Source organism: Lissotriton helveticus, chromosome 2_1, assembly GCF_964261635.1.
Source record: "Lissotriton helveticus chromosome 2_1, aLisHel1.1, whole genome shotgun sequence".
In the NCBI taxonomy this organism is placed as follows: Eukaryota; Metazoa; Chordata; class Amphibia; order Caudata; family Salamandridae; genus Lissotriton; species Lissotriton helveticus.
In genome coordinates, this window is record NC_136059.1 from 1,386,507,532 (window position 1) to 1,386,529,802 (window position 22,271).

General features: G+C 48.4%; 1 protein-coding gene across 1 annotated transcript in view; it reads left to right on the forward strand.

Moving 5' to 3' along the window:
* NCBP1 (nuclear cap binding protein subunit 1) overlaps positions 1 to 22,271 on the forward strand; it is an 832,716-nt gene that overhangs the window by 597,474 nt on the left and 212,971 nt on the right. Inside the window, exon 20 of the mRNA XM_078676323.1 lies at positions 13,551 to 13,665. Within this exon, the coding sequence (XP_078532449.1) occupies positions 13,551 to 13,665 (115 nt within the window). The remainder of the gene's footprint in view (positions 1 to 13,550; positions 13,666 to 22,271) is intronic.

A 22,271-nucleotide genomic window follows, 5' to 3' on the forward strand; every position in this document is an offset into this window, starting at 1 on the left:
GGTAGGAGACGACGCACAAGCCATCGGAGCCGTCGGCGACGACTCAAGCGATGAGCAAGGCCCAACCGCTGTAGCGGGGCCCAATACAGACTCTATACCTTCCACAGCTCAGGTCGAGGCATCGCCGGAAGGCCTTAGCCAAGATCTTCATCCACGTTCTATAGCCCCGCTTCCAGGCCCGGCTAAGAACATTTCAAAGGAGCCATCGGTCGATCGACCACAGTCAGTGGTGAAATCGATACCGAAACATACAGACACTAAACCGAAACTGGTCAAAACAGTAATCGGCTCGACGACTTCGGCGCCGATCAAGTCAAAAGGTATCATCGACCCGACAAGGTCGCAAAGGGGTGTCGACCCGAAGATCAGAGCGAATGCGCCCATCTCTAAAGTCAAGCACGTCACGCTCACGTCGTCGACGTCAGGGTCCAAAGATGGCGACATTATCGAGGACTCAAGACTCAAAAGACCCTCGATCCGAAGCATCGGAAGCCAGTAATGGTCAAGGCCTTCGAGTCCAAGACTACACTCGACCCGAAAGAACATGTCCAATCGAAGCAAAAGAGTATCTGCTGCGCACCAACAGCTCGAGTCGACGCATGGCCATATACAACATGCTGAACAGTCGAAGTCGGTCGAATCGAAAACGATGCCTCCATCGAAGCAGGTCGGTCCATTTTTTTTGCTTCCGGCGCCGATAAAGTACGGACTGCCCCCAACCGCACGACCTAAGGTGGCCCAGCTCCAAAAGGGCACAGACACATCCAAATCATCATCGGTGGCTTCAACCACTCGACCCATAGTGGAGGACGTTCTGTTCCAGGCGCCCACCTATGATAATCAGTCGAAACTCCACATTGACTCCGAGTCAGGGAGACTCACTATTTATAAAAGGAAAATCAGACCAGAAACTCCTATGGGGTCGTACAAAATACCACTCAAGAAGAAGAGGGACTCTGCCACCTCGCCTACTCTTTTTGAACCTCTACAGTCCTATGGACAGGAATGTACCTATTCTCCCACACATACCACTGAGGATGTACAGGAAGGGTACATTGAAGAACAGTTTAATTATCCTGTTGACACAGATCAAGAGGAGTCCCACCCATGGACTGTCCCGGTTGACCCTGATGAGCCAGACACCATGCCTCACACTCAGTCCTATGCAGTCAAAACGTCACCTACTGAGGATACTGCTGCGTTCAACGCCTTGATTGAGAGGGCAGCCCTTAACCATGATGTGGATATGCACACTGACCCAGTAGAGGAAGACTTTCTGTTTGATACTTTCTCAACTTCAGAAAGATCAGTGAAGACGTTGCCTATGCTCAAAGGTGTGCTCAAACACGCTGGTGACATTTTCAAAGAACCAACTAAGGCAAGGGTTGTAAATCCCAGGATTGAAAAGAAATACCGGCCTGCGCCTGTAGACCCTACCTATATCAAAGGCCAGCTCCCATTAGACTCATTGGTGGTGGCTAATGCTCGTAAGAGAGTGCACTCTCAAACAAGTGGTGATGCTCCTCCTCCGGACAAAGAATCCAAGATCTTGGAAGCTTCTGGGAAACGTGTAGCAGCTCAAGCGGCTAATATTTGGAGAATCTCAAATACACAAGCATTAGCCAGATATGAGAGGGGTTATTACGACACGTTAGAGCAGCTATTACAACACCTGCCTGATGCTTATAAGGAAGGAGCTGAAATGCTGATACAGGAGGGGAAGCTCATCTCAAACGCATCCATTAAATGTGCGTTAGATGCGGCTGACACAGCCGCTAGGGCCATCAACACTAGTGTGATGCTTAGAAGACATGCCTGGCTCCGCATATCTGGTTTCAAGTCGGAGATCCAAACAACTCTGCTTAATCAGCCAGTTAACCCAGACTTTGTTTGGTCCTCATGTAGACACCACCCTAGAAAAAATTAAAAAAGACACGGAAACTGCCAAGTCCCTGGGAGCTCTACAGTCACAACAGTTCAGGGGCGGTTCCTTTCGTCGCTCCGTTAACAGGGGAGCTTCTAGGGGACAAGCATCACAGCAAGCCCAATACAATAAAGGAGGCACGCAAACCACCTATAACAAAAACAATAGGGGTGGATACCGTGGGAACAGCGCCAAAGGCAGAGGACGGGGAAATAATAATGCCAGATCCTCCGCCACCAATAAACAGTGACGTCGTGTCACTGCCCCGAACCATATAACACCGGTCGGGGAAAAAAATTAAGCAGTTCCTGCCAGTCTGGGAAGGCATTACCACAGACAGGTGGGTGAGACAGCTTATACAATACGGATATTGTCTAGAACTAACATCCACTCCACCCAACATGCCCCCAAGGCACCGTCCTATGTCTGCAGAGCACATGCACTTATTACAGCAAGAAGTCATCTCCATGCTGCAAAAAGGGGCCATAGAACTCGTGCCTTTAGAACAGGGTACAGGGGTGTACTCTCTGTACTTCTTAATCCCAAAAAAGGACGGGTCTCTCAGGCCCATTCTGGACCTCAGACCCTTGAATCAATACATCCTGTCAGAACATTTTCACATGCTCACTTTGCAGCAAGTTCTCCCATTGCTCAGTCAAGGGGACTTCCTAGCAACCCTAGACCTAAAGGATGCATATTTCCACATTCCCATTCACCCCAGTCACAGGAAATATCTCAGGTTCACCATGAACAACCAGCATTACCAGTTCAAGGTCCTGCCTTTTGGGGTCACCACAGCCCCCAGAGTGTTTACAAAGTGCTTAGCAACAGTAGCTGCACACCTGCGGAGACAACACATCCATGTCTATCCGTATCTGGACGACTGGCTTATCCAAGCAAAGTCGGCCCAGCAATGTGCCAGCCACATATCCCGCACAATTCACCTCCTACACAGTCTAGGGTTTTCACTAAACTACCAAAAATCTCATCTTCAACCCGCACATATACAACAGTACTTAGGCGCGCAAATAAACACTGACGGCAACAGCACAGCCAAACTCCACGAGAGTCAACAGAATGCAGGTGCTGATTCAAAAATTCAGGCCCCAACACTCACTCCCAGCGCAAGTGTTTATGCAGTTGATAGGCATGATGGCCTCCTGCATCTTCATAGTCCCACACGCGAGGCTGCACATGCGTCCGCTTCAGGAGTGCTTGGCGCGACAGTGGAACCAGGCTCAGGGACAATTAAAAGACCTAGTGTAGGTGACCGGTCGTGCATACAACTCTCTGCATTGGTGGAACACACAAAACCTTTGCAGGGGACGACCGTTCCAAGAGCCTGTGCCACAGATCGTGCTGACAGCGGACGCATCGCTCCAGGGCTGGGGAGCGCATGTCCTCCATTACACAGTGCAGGGCCTATGGACGACGCAGCAGCAGAAGATGCACATCAACCTCATGGAGTTAATGGCAATCTTCATGGCAATGAAGGCGTTCACATTGCATTTATGCAACAAAGTCGTGCAGATCCGGACGGACAACATGACTGCAATGTATTACATCCAAAAGCAGGGAGGGACACACTCTCCACAATTGTCACACCTAGCGCAGAGCATGTGGAAGTGGGCCATTCAGAGGAACATGTTCCTCATAGCGGAACACCTCCCAGGCAAGGACAACCAGATGGCGGACCTGCTCAGCAGGCACAGCCATCAAATGCATGAATGGGAGATACATCCCTCAGTGCTCCTACCGTATTTCCAGCAGTGGGGTCATCCAGAGATAGACCTATTCGCCACACAAGAAAACGCAAAATGCCAAACCTTCGCCGCCAGGTTCCCACACCCGCAGTCTCAGGGCAATGCGATATGGGTGAAATGGTCAAACAGATTTGCGTACGCTTTTCCTCCAGCACCGCTCATACCGCTGGTAGCGGGCAAACGGCGGCAGCACTCCATGACACTCATCCTAGTTGCTCCAACGTGGGCGAGGCAAGCATGGTACACCAAGTTCCTAGAACTTTCAGTGGTGCCCCACCAGCGACTGCGACTCACACCCAGTCTCCTCACTCAGAGCCATGGAGACATTCAGCACCCAGATCCGCAACAGTTGAGCCTTGCAATATGGCTCCTGAGGTCATAGTTTGGCTACCTGAACCTGCCCCCTGACTGTATGGACATCATCAAGGAGGCTAGGCGGCCTACAACCAGGGCGTGCTATGCGACAAAATGGAAACGTTTTGTCATTTATTGTTCCAACAATAACATAAATCCACTAGATGCATCAACGCAAAACATCATATGCTATTTACTACACCTATACCGATGCAATCTAGCCTATAGTTCCATCAGGATACATTTAGCTGCAATGGCAGCTTATCTTCAGAACCGACAGCACCTTTCGCTTTTCAAGGAGCCTGCCATTAAAGCTTTTATGGAGGGACTCAAAAGGGTAATTCCTCCAAGGCACCCACCTTCGCCTGTCTGGAATCTAAACATAGTTCTCACCAGACTAATGGGTCCACCCTTTGAACCTCTTCACTCTTGTGAAATACAATTTCTAACATGGAAAGTGGCTTTTCTAGTAGCGATCACATCGCTAAGAAGGGTTAGTGAGCTGCAAGCCCTCACTATTCAGGAACCTTTCATTCAGATTCATGCTAATAGGGTAGTGCTGCGTACCAACCCTAAATTTATGCCTAAGGTGGTGTCACAGTTCCACATTAACCAAACAATTGAACTGCCAGTATTCTTCCCAAATCCTGATTCTGTGGCAGACAGAGCACTGCACACACTGGATGTTAAAAGAGCTCTCCTGTATTACATAGACAGGACTAAAGATTTCAGGAAAACTAAGCAACTGTTTGTTGCCTTCTCTCCACAGCACAAAGGCAACCCCATTTCCAAATCGGGTATAGCCAGATGGATTGTTAAGTGCATACAAATCTGTTATCAAAAGGCTAAACGCATATTAACAGTTCCCCCAAGAGCGCATTCCACACGCAAGTTAGGGGCATCCATGGCTTTCCTGGGTAACATTCCTCTAGAGGATATATGTAGAGCAGCCACATGGACCACCATACACACATTCACCAAACACTACTGCGTGGATGTACACTCCAAACAGCAAGCTGCTGTAGGTCAGGCTGTTCTCAGAACTCTTTTTCAGACTGCTGCAGCTGGCACGGGCAACCGCCGCTAAGGAAGATACTGCTATTTATTCTATGCACAGATATAAATTCAGCAGCCCACATGCCTCGAACGGAATATGCTACTTACCAGTATGCATCTGTTCTTGGCATGTAGGGCTGCTGACATGCCCACCCTCCTCCCCGGTGCCTGTCGCAGCTGTAGCACTCATAATTATTCTCATGCATGGTCATCACTTACTGTATCATACTCCATCTCTGCCACAATGGCGAAAAACAATCTGAGGATGGAGAGGATGCCCATGCGCACTGTAGTCCAGGGGGGGAGCCACCTATCTCGTGATACTTCGAAGACTCTTCCAGGACAACAATGTGCAATCATCCGGACCCAACACTAGGCGGCGATCTATGCACAGATATAAATGTCAGCAGCCCTACATGCCAAGAACAGATGCATACTGGTAAGTAGCATATTCCTTTTTCCCCACATACACTGCGCTTCATTTAATTCAGTCTGGTGTATCCACCTGTTATAATAATAAAAATGTGTTTTCGTTCATCTCAACACTTTAAATAATGAGTGTTTCACAGTCCAAATGTAATGATGCTCACTTTATTATTGTGAGAAGGATCACAGACTTAGTTGCCCTTCCTAGAATTTGAACTTTTGACGTAGGTATAGCTTCTCCCCCTGTGCCATCTGAGTACAATGAGAGACCGCAACCCTTACATTATTTATGCGCTTGGGGGAGAAGTTTCTATGACCGTGCCACATTTCCTGGTAGAGATTGTATTTTCCTTTTTCTCAGTTTTCAATAGCAGTATACTTTCTCCTTATTTGTGTCTGCCTTTATAGAGCATGGGAGTGCACCCCACTCTTTCTCCTTGATTAGATGTTTTTGTTGCTCATGCTTAATCCTATGCCATGGAGAGTGGCGAGTCTCATTGACCAACTTCTGGGTTTCTGGTGTACCTTGAGTGGGCCCAAGCCAGTCTCTCCCAGGCAAGGGAACATCTCAAATCCACATGGAGTGTAGGAACAAGCCTTATTCATATAATTTGAAGTAGCAGATTCGATATTAGATCACAGAGGTTTCCTAAATGACAGTGTTGGGAAGCTAGGACTCTGAGGTTCACTTCCATGCATTGGTGGAGGCCCTCATCGGTTTTTGTCAGTTGTTTGCTCCATGGCCTCCTATCTCAGCAAGGCAACTGTACCTGACTTTTTAACTTTGCTTCCATGCTGCCCCAGTGATCTCAGCAACGCTTCCTAAAGCAAAGTCAGTCAAAGTCATATCTTCCCTTAGTGGAGTCCTTTGACAGAGTCTGGACCCCGCAGAAACTAATGCCCATCTCTGTGTGTGAATACCAGTGCAAGTGGTCATGTAGAACTTTTCCATCTCGCTGACATATCTTAATTCTTTAAATATCTCTAGCTAATGATATTGGCTGCGTGGTTCTTAAAGTGATGAATGTCTCATGCAAGTCCTGAATACATAAGCAAGGTTTTCTGTAGTTTCTGACCGTGCACTACCAGTATTCCAATGTGAGAGTAAGAATCTGTGGTTGGCAATCTTTAGCAACATTTAGGTTTAATTGTTTTACTCTTGCAAGCCTTTTTATACGGAATGGCACCCATTAGGCCTGTTGCATCCTTGAAGTCTCTTATTTGAAGCTGGTGTTTGAAAAGGATTTTACATCCATGAAACCTAATTGTGACAGAGCAGTTTCCTCCTCTGAGTTAATTTATAAAGTTTGCTTGGTTAGAAGGTCCACTTTATGGGAGCTGGGTGATTTAATGTCAAAAGCTTCATGACATGTAAACCACCGTCCAAGTGTCTAATTTGCCATTACATTTTCCTTGGAGAAGTTCCATATCAATTGGGTTCGGGTACATAAAAGGTGTACGTTTTAGGTTGCCCTCTAGCTGGGGCCATTTCAGTGCCTCCGTCATATTTGGCCACCAAGACAATTTGTTCCCACTCTTTCCCTCCCCCTCATTTTCAAACATCTCAGTATCACTGTCCATAAGTATCTTTTCAAGGCTTTTTTCATACCTTAAAACATTGTTTGTCGGTTCCTTACTTGATGTTCCTTTCAGCAAGGTCACAGTATTAAATTGCAAAAAGCTCGTGCCTCAGTATGCTTCACGCAGAAGACACGTTTCGAAGACCTCACCTTTCGACATGTTAATGAAACCTATTGCCCAATCCTTAGCAGTGACTTTATTGAAAGTAGTCTTTCTTAAACTGTTTCCTTCTTTGCTCTGTTACAAAACTCTACAGCTCCTAATCCAATTTCAAATGCTTGTTTTAATGGAAACCACCTAATTACTGTGCCTTCCCTATACTGTTCTAATGGGTAGGTCTGTTAAGGGAGACTGTTCATGCTTGCCGACTCCAGTAATAATGGAGCAACCACAGACCTTTCACTCTAAATCCCCAGAGGCGATGGGAAGACATTGAGTCTGGAATATTAGCCTGAGCCATGGCTTTTATTTTTTCTCAGCCACCCGCCTCTGGGGAGCCAGAAGTTATGGTGATCTTACTGTTCGTCTACTGCCTGATTGTTCATTATTTTCCTAAAAATGGCTGTAGTTCATTTTTTTCAGTTATATTTCATTTTGAAGATATTATTTTTGTTCGTCCTAAAATGCAATAATGTTTGTTATTAAACATTTCTTCTAAATTAAACAGTGCTTTAAAAAAATGTATTCACAGTTGCCATAATGCATGTTTTTCATACAAATAGCATTACACTTAGCACAGTAGAGGACTATCATGTTTATTTTACATATTTAAATTGCCCTGCATTACTCGAAGTATATAAAACCGAAGAGCTTTTCAAAATGACAGACATGTTCTACAAAATACTACAGAAAAAAACACACAACTGAGTTCTTAATTTTATTACGGTAGGAAGGGCATGTCTGTTGTATAGTATATGTAAAAAAAATTGGCATTTACAATGACAATCACTCCAACAAATGCAAGACCTATTGCATTTCCAATGCTTGTTTAACATAGTGATTGTTATACTGGTAGGCACTAGCTCACTCTATTACCCCAGCCCTTTCATTAGCACTAAACTGCACATCTCTCTATATGCGTTTGGGTATAGACTGAGAGGAAAAAACTGGGCCCTGGGTGCTATTTGACACTCGAGCACAGACAATGGAGCATACATTCTGATTTCAAAACATTGATGTTTTCTCTCCACTATGCTTTGGTGCTTTGCCCTACAGCTTGAGTCTGCAAGTCACAGGGACAGTGAATTCACAGTATACATAATGCATATTTGAACATTCATGTTTTTTTCATTCCTGTCCTGCAAATGTGAATGTTTTCAGCTGGGATGGTATGATTAAAAAAAATATATATAGTTTACAAGGCTTACATTGTACCGAACACATCTGAAGAGACACGTTAGTGATAGATTCCTTACCGTAGAATATCCCCAGGCATCCCCAGTTGTCTCGTAAGCTGCAGGATGCCCGGCAGTCATCTCCGCGCCATCCGAGGTCCAGGGCTCGATCAAGGGACCGATCGCGGAGCTATCATCATCACTCCTCGGGGTTGAAGTCTTCACACTCAGAATCTGGTAAGAGACGTCATAAGAAGTCGAAGAAGCGTATTGGCTCGCCGATTTCCCCCCCCCCCGGCGGTCTCCGGATGAGGGGTCTGGCGGTACCACCCCCGCGGCTTCTCGGGAGCCTGAGAGTCCCGCGGCCTACCCACCTTATCCGGGTTCATTGGCGACTCCTGCCCAGGTGCAAGATTTTCTTGCAGCCATGGTCCACCTCTTCAGGCCTCGGGCTCCCGTCAGCGTGCCTTCGGGTCCCAGTAGAGGTCCCTCCCTTGCCGCCGGCGCCGCAGGGACCTCCGCCAGTTGCTTCGGCCCAGGTGCCGCCCACGGCTCCGATTCTGGCGCAGCCGTGGGTTCCGTTCGTTCCGCCATTGCCTTTGCACTGCCCCAGGTTGGGACGCGGAGCCGGACATTTGTTTTCTCCTGTTCCTCCTCTACCTCCGCAACCTGTTACACAGGTAGTGGAAGAAGGGGACAACTGGGAGGGGTCTGAGGACCCTCTCGCACGGCAGTGCGGGTCGGAACAGGAATGGACGGAAGAGCTAGAGGATGCCGGTGGCCTTGACCTCTCCTCTGACCCTGGTTTTCTTTCCCCTCATGCTCTGGAGGAGGGCGCTTCATACACTGTGGTGCTCTGTAGAGCAACTGAGCCCCTTCACCTTGCCCTGCCTAGAGTGACCCTCAAGACTAATCTCCTCACTGAAGTGCTTCAGCCGGAGACAAGCTCTTTGGAGCCCCTGCTGCCGTTCAATGAGGCCCTGACTGACGTCTTGATGGACACCTGGTCTAGACCAGCCACGGGGCTTCCCGTGGATAAGAATGTGGCCAGGCGCCACCGCCCGGCTCTGGGTGCCCTTTTTTGTCCACTCGCCCAACCCCGGAGAGCCTGGTCATCCAGGCCTCCACTTCCCAAAGCGCATTCCCTACTGCTCCGCCGGATAAGGAATCCAAGAAGCTGGAACAGTTCAGCAAGAAACTGTTTTCATCTGCCAGCTTAGGGCTTCGGTCGGTGTACACTGCATGCCTCTTGGGCCGCTATTCCCACACTGTGTGAGACAGGGTTGCGCAGGTGCTGCCTCAGTGTCCGGAGGAGGTTCGGACAGTACTTTCCCAGGCTGTTGCTGAGAGGAAAGATGCAGCAAAGTTAACCATCACGTGTGGACTGGACACTGCGGACTCACTGGGTAAGGTGATTTTCACAACATTGGCCCTCCGTCGCCACGCCTGGTTGCGGTCCACTGGTTTCTCAGGGGATGTTCAAAGTTCTCTTATGGACATGCCCTTTGATGGTACTTGCATGTTTGGCGATAAGGCAGATAGTGCGCTTGAGCGTTTTAAGGACTTCCGGGCTATGGCCAAGTCCTTAGGTCTCTCCACCATGTGCCCGGCCACATCTGCTTTTCGTTCCTTTCGTGGCAACGGAAGGGGTGCCTTACACGTTTGTTCAGCCAGAAGCCTGCGCAGAACCAACCTCAGCGCAGACATGGTTCCCGCCTCGGTGGGACAGGGGGCCAGCGTGCGGGTCAGTCCACCTCCGCTCCCGCAGCATCTGCCTCAAAGCCTTTTTAGTCCTAGCTTTACGGTGCACCCCACGCTGGTAGGCAGCAGGATGCGCCATCACTTCCCCACTGGCATTCCGTTACCTCGGACGGGTGGATGCTGCAAATCGTCCGAGAGCCTACTCCCTCCCTTCCGACATGTCACCTCAGTTCCAACGCATGTCGGGGGACCATTTTGCACTTCTCCAGCAGGAAGTCACGGCCCTCTTGGCCAAGGAGGCCATCGAGCGCGTTCCTGGGCCAGAAGTAGGGCGTGGCTGTTATTCCCACTACTTTCTGGTTGCCAAGAAGGAGAAAGTGGGCCTGCACCCCATCTTGGACCTCAGCAACGTCAATCGCTTCCTCCAGAAGGAGAAGTTCAAGATGTTGACTCTGACCCAGGTCTTGGCTGCCCTCGACCCTGGAGACTGGATGGTAGCGTTGGACTTGCAGGACGCATATTTTCATATTCTTGTCCTGCCGGCCCCCCGGCATTACCTGCAGTTCACGACAGGCCTAGAGCACTTTCAGTTTGCCGCGCTCCCCTTCGGCCTTACCAGTGCCTCTCTGGTGTTCACCAAAGTGATGGGAGTGGTCGCAGCTCATCTGCGCAGATCAGGGGTTCCAGTCTTCCACTATCTTGACGACTGGTTGTTGAAGGCGGGCTCGCCCCAGGCAGTCGTCTCCCACCTCCAGACTAGGGCCGACCTCTGAATTTGCTGGGGTTCTCCATCAACGTGCTGAAGTCACACCGGAGTCCCTCTCAGAAGTTCCCCTTCATCGGAGCGGTTCTGGATTCGACGTAGTTTCGGGTTTATCCTCCCGAGCAGCGAGTCTGGGATATTCAGACTATGATTCTGATATTTCAGCCTCTATCCCGGGTTTCAGTCAGGATGACCCTCCGGCTCCTGGGCCTAATGGCCTACTGCATCCTGCTAGTGCAAAATGCCAGATGGCATATGCAGGCTCTGAAGTTCCAGTGGGCACAGCATCAGGGCAACCTGTCGGATCACGTCCAGATCTCAGAGGGCACTGCACGACAATTGCAGTGGTGGCTCACGAATCGCAATTGGGTCAATGGCAGGTCCCTCTCCCTTCCCCAACCGGAGCACACAGTGGTGACGGATGCGTCATTCCTGGGATGGGGCGGCCACATTGGAGAGACGGAGATCAGAGGCCTCTGGTCTCCGGCGGAGTTCCGGCTCCATATCAACCTTTTGGAGCTTCGGGCGATCCAACTTGCGCTGAAAGCATTTCTTCCCTCTGTCCGGGGAAGTGTATTGCTGGTGTTCACGGACAACACCACCGCCATGTGGTACTGCAACAAACAGGGCGGGGTGGGGTTGTGGACCCAATGTCAGGAAGCTCTCCACCTCTGGACATGGCTGGAACATCAAGACATTACCTTGTTGGTTCAACACCTGGCAGGTTCTCTGAACAGAAGGGTGGACAAACTCAGCCGCCGGTGCATGTTGGATCACGAATGGCGTCTGAACTCGGACGTGGCGCAAGGTCTCTTTCTGCAGTGGGGAGAGCCTTGGTTAGATCTATTTGCCACCGAATAGAACGTACAATGTCATCAGTTCTGCGTGTTGGAATTTCCAAGGTGGCATTCGCTCGGCGACGCTTTTCGTCACGAGTAGAGCTGCGGTCTGTTGTACGCCTTTCCTCCTATACCGCTTCTGCCCAGACTGCTAAAGAAGATTCGGCGCGACCGGGCCAAAGTCCTCCTTGTGGCTCCGAATTGGGCACGAAGATACTGGTATCCCGAGCTACTCAGCATGGCGATCGAACCCCCGATCCGACTGCCTCTTCGGGAGGATCTTCTATTGCAGCAGCCAGGGACGGTCCTCCACCCGAACCTGTCCAGCCTCCACCTCCATGCGTGGAGATTGAGCGGCGACAGTTGACAGCTTTCGTCCTTCCTTCCGAAGTCTGTGATATTATTCTGGCAGCCAGGCGGCCCTCCACTAAGTTGGTATACGCCTGCAGGTGGAACAAATTTGTGGCATGGTGCACAGCAAAGGCTGGGGATCCCCTTTATGCCCTCTTTCCAAGGTCCTTCTGTTCATTCTCTTTGGCCCAGCAGGGCTCTGCTCTGGGCACTATCAAAGGGTATCTCTCGGCCATTTCTGTGCGCTCCCTTTGAGCCACTTCATAACTGTCCCTTACGTCTTCTCACTCTAAAGACTGCTTTCCTAGTAGCTATCACCTCTGCCAGAAGAGTGAGTGAGCTCCAGGCTGTTTCTTCTAAACCTCCTTTTGTCTCTGTTTGTCCGGACAAAGTGGTTTTAAGGACTCGTCCTTCTTTCTTGCCAAAGGTTGTTACGCCCTTCCACATCAGGCAGACCATCACTTTGCCCACCTTCCTTCCACCTCTGCATCCTTCAAAAGAGGAAGAGAGGCTCCACCGTCTGGACCCAAAAGGTGCGCTCTCGTTCTATCTGAAGCGTACACAACAGTTCTGTGTGGATGACCAACTTTTTGTTGGTTACGTGGGTGCCAAAAAAGGTCAGGCCGTGCACAAACGGACCATCTCTCAGTGGGTCGTTCTGTGCATCAAAGCCTGTTCCTCGTTGGCTATGAAGGAGCCTCATGTGGGGCTGCGTGCCCATTCTGCCAGGGCAACGGCAGCCACTACTGCTTTGGGAAGCGGTGTTCCCTTGCAGGACATCTGTCGGGCAGCTCCGTGGGCCTCGCTGCACACTTTTACCAAGCACTACTGCCTGGACAGACGGCTTCTTCGGCCTTTCTGTTCTCTGGGATTTTCTGGTGTGATCATCTTAGTTCACAGACCCTCCACCAGGGTTGGTATTGCTGGGGTATCTATTCTAAGGTAAGGAATATATCACTAACGTGTCTCTTTCAGATCCACAAGTTACTTACTTGTGTAACGATATATCTGTAAGAGACATTAGTTAGTGATAGATTCCTTACCGTCCCACCCATCCTCCCCGTTCTGCGAACTGATTTGTAGGGTTAAGGTCATCCCTTTCAGGGTCCTAGTTTTATGGCACCAGTGGTCCATTTCTTGCATGGCTCTGCGATCCTGGCGCGGAAAGTCTTGTACAGAACTGACGTCAGTGCGCATGGGTGGCGCCTAAGTTGTCTCCCTGACATCTCTGCGCCTACAACGCCAGCGACGGACGCAGAGCCGCACGACGCTACCTTCCAACGCGCAGGGGTACTGCTGACAAAAACTTTGCGGATCCAGTCTGACGCCTGGCAATATTCTAAGGTAAGGGATCTATCACTAACTAATGTCTCCTACAGATATATTGTTACACAAGTAAGTAACTTGTGCAATATTTTGAATCTGAGATTACTTATTTGTGAATTTGTGTTTTCTTAGGCTGTATGTTTGGGAAATACTGCATTCTACAATTCGGAAGATGAACAAGCATGTACAGAAAATCCAAAGAGAACTAGAAGACACAAAAGCAAGACTTGAAAAACGGCATAAACGGGTATGTATTACGGAATTTACTTTATGAATTTCTAACCTTTTTACTTTAAAAATTCTAAATGTGTTGTATTATCCTTTTTGCTTGAATTTCATGTGTCTTAACTATGGGGCAAATAAACCTCTGACATACGCAGTCTGTGTGGTGCCAACTGTGTCTCCAGTACTCCCAATGGTTTAGTTAGCACTTCATACATGCCTGACCACAGATACTATTCACGTTTACTGACATTTAGTGCTGAAATGGAAGGAAAAGAAACAATTGCAACCAGACAAAAGTAATGCTAATTGCTGATTGTACTGCCCTAATGGCCTGAGTGAATGTGTAGTGATCAGCTACCAGTATGTGTCAATGACCGGGAATTCCAGTTGCTGTTCAAAAATATTCTGACGGCACAGACATCAAATGTAACCTATTCATTTTCCAATTTCCTCATGGTCATTAGTTATTAAATAGATTGGCTTGATTAGAAACTGTGGCATGCACAGTAACAGAATCTTGTGAACCAAACATTTGATTTGCGTAAGATGTTTTCATCCATCGGTTACCTTTGTAGGGATTTGAGTGCCTGCAATGCTTGATCATATTAGCAGAGTTCTAGGAGCAGTCATCTTGCACAATTGTATGTCCTTTGTTCTCAGGCAGTATCCTTCACTGAGAAACCAAGATGGAAATATACACCATGATGGAAATATACACCATTGCCTTAGTCTTTGACTCTGGAAAGTAATCTGCATCATTGGCTCGGTATTCAGAAGGCTGGAATGATATATGTTTCAGTGGTAGATGCAACTGCTTGTAATCTTATGAAACTAGGTAATCAATGTAATCTTGACATTCAGTATTATACCCAGGCCTCTCACGTTGGGAGTCTGTTTTAGTTGTTCTCCCATTTATGTCTGCCACATGATCATAATGGTGCATGTGTGGGCTGGTTTGAGGGTGATTAATGCTTTGTGATGTAATATTTCTGAAAGAGGTGAGTCGTCAACTCTTTCTCAAATTTGAGCATCGGTGGGTCGATCCTGATGGATACAGGCATGTTGCTCCAGATCCTCTGTGCATCGATTAAAAAGGCTTGCAGTCTTTTTTTTATTTTGCCCTTTTTAAACTTATCAGACTAAAGTCTGATAGTATTTGCCTGCAGGTGTGTTGAGATCACCAAAGATGGTGAGCTTGTCTGCAAGATAAGCAGGGGTGTGCTGCTCTTGATAGTTTTATTAATGATACCGCTGGTTTCGAAAATAGGGAGGGGTCAGTAAGGAGAGTCAATGGAGTTACATCAGGGTGATAAACAGTGGTCATTAACACCACTATTTTTTTGGGACTCAACTTCATAATGTCTTCATTCACCATCTAAATATAATCGAGCAGGAATTTCTCTGCAGAGGTGATGAATTTTGGTGCATTTTCCCAGCCTTGGAATAATTTGGGTGGAATCTGCTTACTTGAAGAAATTACCACCATAAACTTTGTAGCTGGTACCCTAACGGTTGCACATGGTAATTAAGCAGTAATTTTGAAATAGCAGAACCGTTACAAATTCATCACAAGGTTTCCTTATGACTTTTTTGAAAAGATTGTAGAATAGAAGCCTAAGTCATAGATTAAAACTGTTACCCGGTCCTCTATTCCAAAGTCGACAGGCAGAGTATTAGTCAGTGGCGTTCTATGTTGCAAACTGCTTATAAATTGAGCAAAATGAAGGCACAAACTGCTGCCATCTACTTCTATTTTTTTAGCGCAAACGGGTAATAAGAATTCTGCACTATTACCTGGGCTTGAAACAGGATGTAACTGATTCCGAATTTTGATGCTCTATGCCGCTTTTTTGCAGAGCATTTCATTGTTACGTCATGCATTCCTCGTAGGATTACAGGAGTTTCCACGTATCAAAACGAACTTGAGTATCCCCAACGATAAATAAACTTGCGAATCAGTGGTAGAAAGTACTGTTCGAGGCATGTGAGCTGTAGGTCACATGCTGTGTATACTCCATCCATCTAGTGTTGGGTCCGGATGTTTTTAAGTTGTTTTTCTTTGAAGAAGTCTCTCCAGTCACGAGGTAAGGCGACTCCTCCTTTCGATGATAGTGTGCATGGGGTTCGACTCCATTGGTTTTTTTTTTTTCTGCCATCGGGTTCTGACGTGTATTGCTGCGTTCAAATGCCATTCTTCAGGTTCCCCTTGGTGCGCATTCCACTCTACCCTCGTCGGTATAGTTTTGTACGTGTATCCCACTTCTCTGCGTATCATGTTGGTCAAAGAAAATTTAAATTTCGATCGGAAGACTTGTGGAAGGCCATCAGGCCTAACCTCATCGGTCCACCTCGCAGTTGATGGAACGGACTCCATTTAAGTTCTGTCCTATGAGCCACGCAAAGCATCTGCGCACTGACTTGCACAAAGTGTGTAACTTGTCCTCACCTCTGGAGCACAACGAACAAGACTGCGACGCATGCAGATCGTTTCAATCTAGGAAAACTCTCCATGATAGTCTGGCACGACGTTGCGAAAAGCAAAGCCACAACATCGAGTACACCCCAGACATCTTCTGTGAAGGGTCCGAGCAAGAAGAATTCAATGCACAAGGGCCCGAAGAGTAACAGGAGGAGCAGCCCTTATCCGTGCCAGAGTCTGACTTGGAGATGGACGAGGACATCCAAGGTCGCATGAGTACCGAATACCCCTTTCCCCGAAATCTAACTCAAATTAAGCATAAGTCTTCGGTTCCACCTCTGCCTCTAGGCCAAGGTTGGCACCGAGACAAAGTTTCTGATGCCCGCCTCCCAGCTCGGCACCTAAACACATCGTCATGGGCTCAGGATAGAGTTGGACAAAGGCTGTGTCTCAGCCGAAACCGTTGAGCTCAAAGCCAAAGACTGCTTGGAGCCGGAACACTCGACACCGAAATCTTCAGCACCGAAAGGTCATTCTGTCCCAGCACTGTAGTAGTCGATGCCGAAACCAAAAGATGCTCCTTCCAAGCCACAAAATCTGATTTTCAACTTCCCACCTTCCAAATCTGATCCTAGAAGCAAAAAGGAACTTTTCATTAATCCTGACATCTTCTTACCAAACTGCCTCCCAAACACAAACCTGAGTCCGAAGACATACAATATATGTTTTCTTTTAAGAAGAATGTCTGTACTAACAATTTTCCTCCTCTTCCACCATCTTCCCCTACACCTCCACCACCTTCTCCAACATTAGAACCATTACATATCACACCACAGGACTCTCCACCCTCACAACCTGATGATGGAGAGGATGTGGTCTTTCCTAGAAAGACTACACTATTGATCCACCTACAGATAATGAGCCAGACCTATACCCTGCAAAGCCTTCCCCTCCTGATGACAACATAGGTTATTTAAAACGGCTTGCTAGAGCTGCACAATATCATGGTGTACAGCTACACAAAGAATCCCTAGAAGAAGATTTCTTGTTTGAAACTTTGAGTAGTGCACACAGGTCAAGTCAGACTCTCCCTATGCTCAAAGGCATGATGAGACATGTCTGTGATATCTTCAAGGACCTTGCTCGGGCTTGTAATCTGACTCCCAGAATAGATATGAAGTATAAGCCTGCTCCCTCTGATCCAGTCTTTATTAAGGGGCAGTTACCCCAAGACTTCCTTGTTGTCTCTAATGCCCGTAAACGGGCTAATTCACAAACCTCTGGGGATGCTCCGGACAAGGAGTCAAAGTTAATAGACACCTCTGGCAAACAAATAACTGCCCAAGTGCCGAATCATTGGTGCATTGCTAACAACCAGGCCCGTTTATCCAAGTGTGATCGAGCGCATTGGGACGAAGTGGAGCAATTGCTCCAATATCTCCCAGATGAGCCCAAAGCTAATGCACAGGATTTAATACAGGAAGGAAAGCTCATCTCCAGTTTTTCTATTAGATGTGCTTAAGATGCTGCTGACACTGCAGCTCGAGAGATTAACACTAGTGTGTTACTCAGGAGACACACCTGGTAAAGGATTTCCGGTTTCAAACCTGAAGCCCAACAATTCATCTTAAACACTCCATGTGAGAAGTTGGCCTGATGTGCAGTGCTCACTATTCTAGTGATCACTATATATCAGTCCAAACAACCCTTATTGATGATTGGTTGTAAGTCAACCTTATAGACCAGCTATCCTAGTAGCATGGATACGAGCAGTCTAAGGCTAAGACTCTAGAGGGCGTGTTAAGCCAGCTGTTTTACCATCACATTACCCCTTGAACACCCAGTGAAAGGACACCACACAAGTGTTATGAAAATAAACAATACATTTATTAGAATCACAACAACCCTGTACTCTTTATGAGGACAGGGTGCTAAGCACACAACAAAACTCTTATGAAAATACTTAAGTTAGCACGTTATACACAAATGCCCGAGGGGCACGAAAAACCATATACTTTAAAAGTGGAATGCGAATTACTAGCAGGTAAGTAACAGTACTAATAGGCTTTGGAATCGCTAGGACTTGACTAGGGAATCGTTAGATTACTACTAGGAGACCTAGGGGACTCGGGTGCAGAGTGTGCACTCTCACGCGGGATGCGGGACAAAGTCTATGGGAGCTAGAATTCACAAAGTTAGTGTTCACGGGCGAACCCGACCTGGTAGGGAGAAAACGACAGTGGATCCTGACCCTTGGATAGTGAGGCTATGCTGGGACACCGAAGTGCCGAAGTTACCTAGCCCAGGGGCTGCAGCTGCATAGGTCTCAAAAGACGTCGGGAATCCTCGTGCCGGACCAGGAGCCTGGAAGGAAGAAGTTGCTGGCAGGCGACCAGTGAAGGAAAGTTCGATGGATCCAAGCCTGGATCAAGGAAGAAGGAAACCTGAAAGCAGAGGGGACCAAGTTCTTGAATCACTAGCCAGTGATTACGTGGGCACCAGGATGGCACCAGGCGAAGTCACCGCAGTCAGGTGAGTGGGCGCTGCTGGGCTCTGCAGTCTCTCGGACCAGGAGGCGTTGTCGGCGACCAGGATGGAGGTGCGAGCTGTCCCACGAAGGTTCTTGCTGGCGACGTCGCTGGACCCAGGATTGGGCAACAAGTCTTGGCAAATGCAAGGCCCACGCGGTGGACCTAAAATGGCGTCTTAGCCGGACCAGGAGGGTCCAGAGTACTTCTCCGATGGAGGGAAGCAAGGGCCAGTCTGGAGCAACCAGACCAGCAGCAGTGTTGTCGTCGGGCGTCGTTCGGAAGGCCACAAGCCAGCGGGCTAGTAGCCAAACAACGCGGTGAGCAGCAAAAAGCAGAAGGGCCCCACGCCGATCGTGGAGATGCTGGGGGGCTGCTCTTCTGTGCTGGAGCTGCTCAGGGTGGGGGCTTCTCGGACCCCAAAGCACTCACCAGGAAATTACTCGGTGGGCTTGCTGTGCAGAAGTCGTGCAGTCTTGGCGATGGCCGGTCCCTCGAGGTATCGTCGCACCCACGGTTCTCAGCTGTGCTGTAGAGGTGGGTAGAGGTCAGAGGTGCCAGGGAAGCCGGGTCTCGTCGAGCTGGGCAGTCGAATTCCGGAGGAAGGACGTGCAGCAGACCGCAGTGTTCTTGGATGGTGCCTGCGGATGCAGGGTGACTACTCCTTAGCCACAAGGGAGAATCTTGAGGAAGAAATCGTGAAGTCCTTTCGTGGAAAGTGGTATCTTGATTCCAAAGATGATCTGATTTGGAAGGGGGCCAGTCCCTACCTTTATCTGGAAAAAGGGGGCTGGCACGCGACTAAGTCCTGCCCTAGGGGTGGGACCAGGAGGGGGGTGGTTACACCCACTTCCTTGGCGGGCTTTTCCCCAGCACAGGGTCTGGAGTGTCCCTGGAACTGGTTTAAGCCAGCCTATGCACAGTGAGCACCGGGGTGCCACGTGCAGTCACCTTCCTCTGAAGCCCTGCCTACCTACAATACACAAAACCCTGTCTGGGACGGTGCTGGCACCGCCCCTGGCAGGAAACCCTTTGTCCTTATCTCCTGCTCTGGGAGGACTCCCAGCAGCAGGAGGGCAGACTTGTGTCTCGGTGGCAGCATCCATTTTGTGGATGCTAAGGCTCTGTCTGACTTTTAACCGGGTTATAGGTTACATGCATGTCGTGTCCCTCTAGAAGGGTGGAATGCTAACCCCGTCGCCAGAATTGGCGAGGGGTTAGTATTCCAATTCGTATGACACCTTACTCGACATGTTTTGATAAAGCGATACCAGAGTTGGCATATAACCGCGAGGATTATAATGCACTTAAGAGTATATGGTATGCGATATCATGGAAACGGCTAAGGGATAGATCCCGAAAGCCGCAGACAGGCTCAGCTCATGCCAGAGCACCATCTCACACGATTCCAAGCACTCTGCCTTCAGGATTGTTAAGGCCTGCCATAGGAGTGACTGATAGGAGATCTGTGTGTCCATTTTAGGGTTAGATATAGGTATACTATATCTAAAGCAAAGGGTGATTACACCACCTTGCCCCAGCTGTCAAGCAGCCAGTTGTGTCAGATTTGGATGGCCAGCCAGGGGTGGCATAATACATGCTGCAGCCCCTGGTAGGCCCTGGGTACACCTATGCCCTGGGTACCTACGGTACACTGTACAGGGACTGATAAGGTGGCTCAGTATCCAATTTAGATATGTACCTAAGGTACATGGAATCCATTTTACAGAGAGAGCAGTGGGCCTGAGGTTGTGAACAGCAGGGCCTCAGGTCAACTAAGTCAGAAAACCAGCAAAACACCAGGCAAAAAGTTGGGGGCAACCATAGTCAGGGATCTACCTTCCTACACTCCATTTGATAAAGAACATCTCTTCGGGTCTGAAATGGATCAGGCATTGGACAAAATGAAAAAGACACTGAGGTAGCTAAATCTATTAGAGCCCTACAGTCTCCTTCAAACCAGGGCTCTCTTTATCGCTCCTTCTGTCCAAGACCACATCCTCAGACACCAATGTTTCCTCGTATAAAGGCAACAATCAATCTTCCTCCACAAGAGGCTTCTTTAGACGGGGAAACGGAGGAAACAATGGCAAAGGTAGGGGCAAGGGTTCCACACCCCGTAACTCTCCTTCCCCTAACAAGCAGAGACTTACCTTTCATTCCCCCGATCATTTAACACCTGTTAAGGAACGTCTTCTACAATTCCTACCTATTTGGAAAACCATAACCACAGATGGGTGTTAGAATTATCCAACATGGGTATTGCCTGGAGCTTACCACCAATCCTCCAAACATTCCACCTTGTTCTCACAAACTGTCACCAGAACATTTGCACCTGCTCAAACAAGAAGTCTTGTCTCTCATGCTAAAAAGAGCCATAGAGCCAGGACAGTTACAATAGCAAGGATCCGGTGTTTACTCCTTGTATTTTCCAATTCCCAAAAAGGACGGCTGCTTAAGACCTATTCTGGACCTCAGAGAGCTAAACCACAGCATACTGTCAGAACATTTTCACATGGTGACACTTCAAAAAGTGCTCCCACTTTTACAACAGGCCGACTTTGTCTACTCTAGACTTGAAGGATGCATATTTCCACATTCCAATTCACCCCTCTCATCGCAGATATCTCAGATTTGTGATAGCCGGTCGACATTACCAATTCAAAGTACTACCGTTGGGAGGCACCACGGATCCCAGAGTAGTTACCAAATGCCTGGCAGAAGTCACATCTCATCTGAGAAGGCAGCACATCCACGTCTTCCCCTACCTGGACGACTGGCTCATCAAAGCCGGCACTTGCCAGAAGTGTCTCCAACACTCAATTCACAATTCACCTACTATATATCAACTAGGGTTAAAGTGAATGTTTTGAAGTCCCATCTGCACCCTTCAAACACACAGCCTTATCTGGAAGCCACCATAGGCACTCAAAAAGCTCTAGCCTCTCCCAATGCAGCCAGAATTCAGTTTTCAGTCTCTTCTCACTCTGTTTCAGTCCAACCACTCATTACCAGCCGGACTCCTCGTGCAACTGCTGGGAAATATGGTGTCTTGCATCATAATAGTACCCCAAGCATGTCTTCACATGCGTCCCCTTCAAGAATGCTTAGCAACTCAGTGCAACCAGTCACAGGGTCAATAAACCGATCTAGTGTTGGTAGACTGCCATACCCATTGCTCTCTGCAGTAATGGAACCCACAAAATGTATCCAAAGGGTGGCCCTTCATTGACCCTGTTCCCCAGACCGTGCTAATGGCAGATGCATCACTCACCGGTTGGGGTGCTCACTTATAGAATCACACAATCCAAGGCTTATGGAGTCAAAAGCACAAAAATCACCACATAACCCTCCTAGAGCTGCTAGCAGTGTTTCTAGCGCTCAAAACCTTTTGAACTCACCTCGTATGCAAAGCTGTCCTGGTCCGAACGGACAACGCGACAGCTATGTACTATACACAAATGCAGGAGGGGACACCCTCTGTCCAACTGTCATTCCTAGCATAAGCCATTTGGAAATGGACCATACACCACAGAATGTATCTCCTGGCAGAACACCTTCCAGGAGTAAACCATCAGATTGCTGACCTTCTGAGCAGACAGGCAGCAAATCCACGAGTGGGAACTTCATCCTCCGGTTCTCCTCCCAGAATTTCAGGAATGGAGATTTCCTCAGATAGAC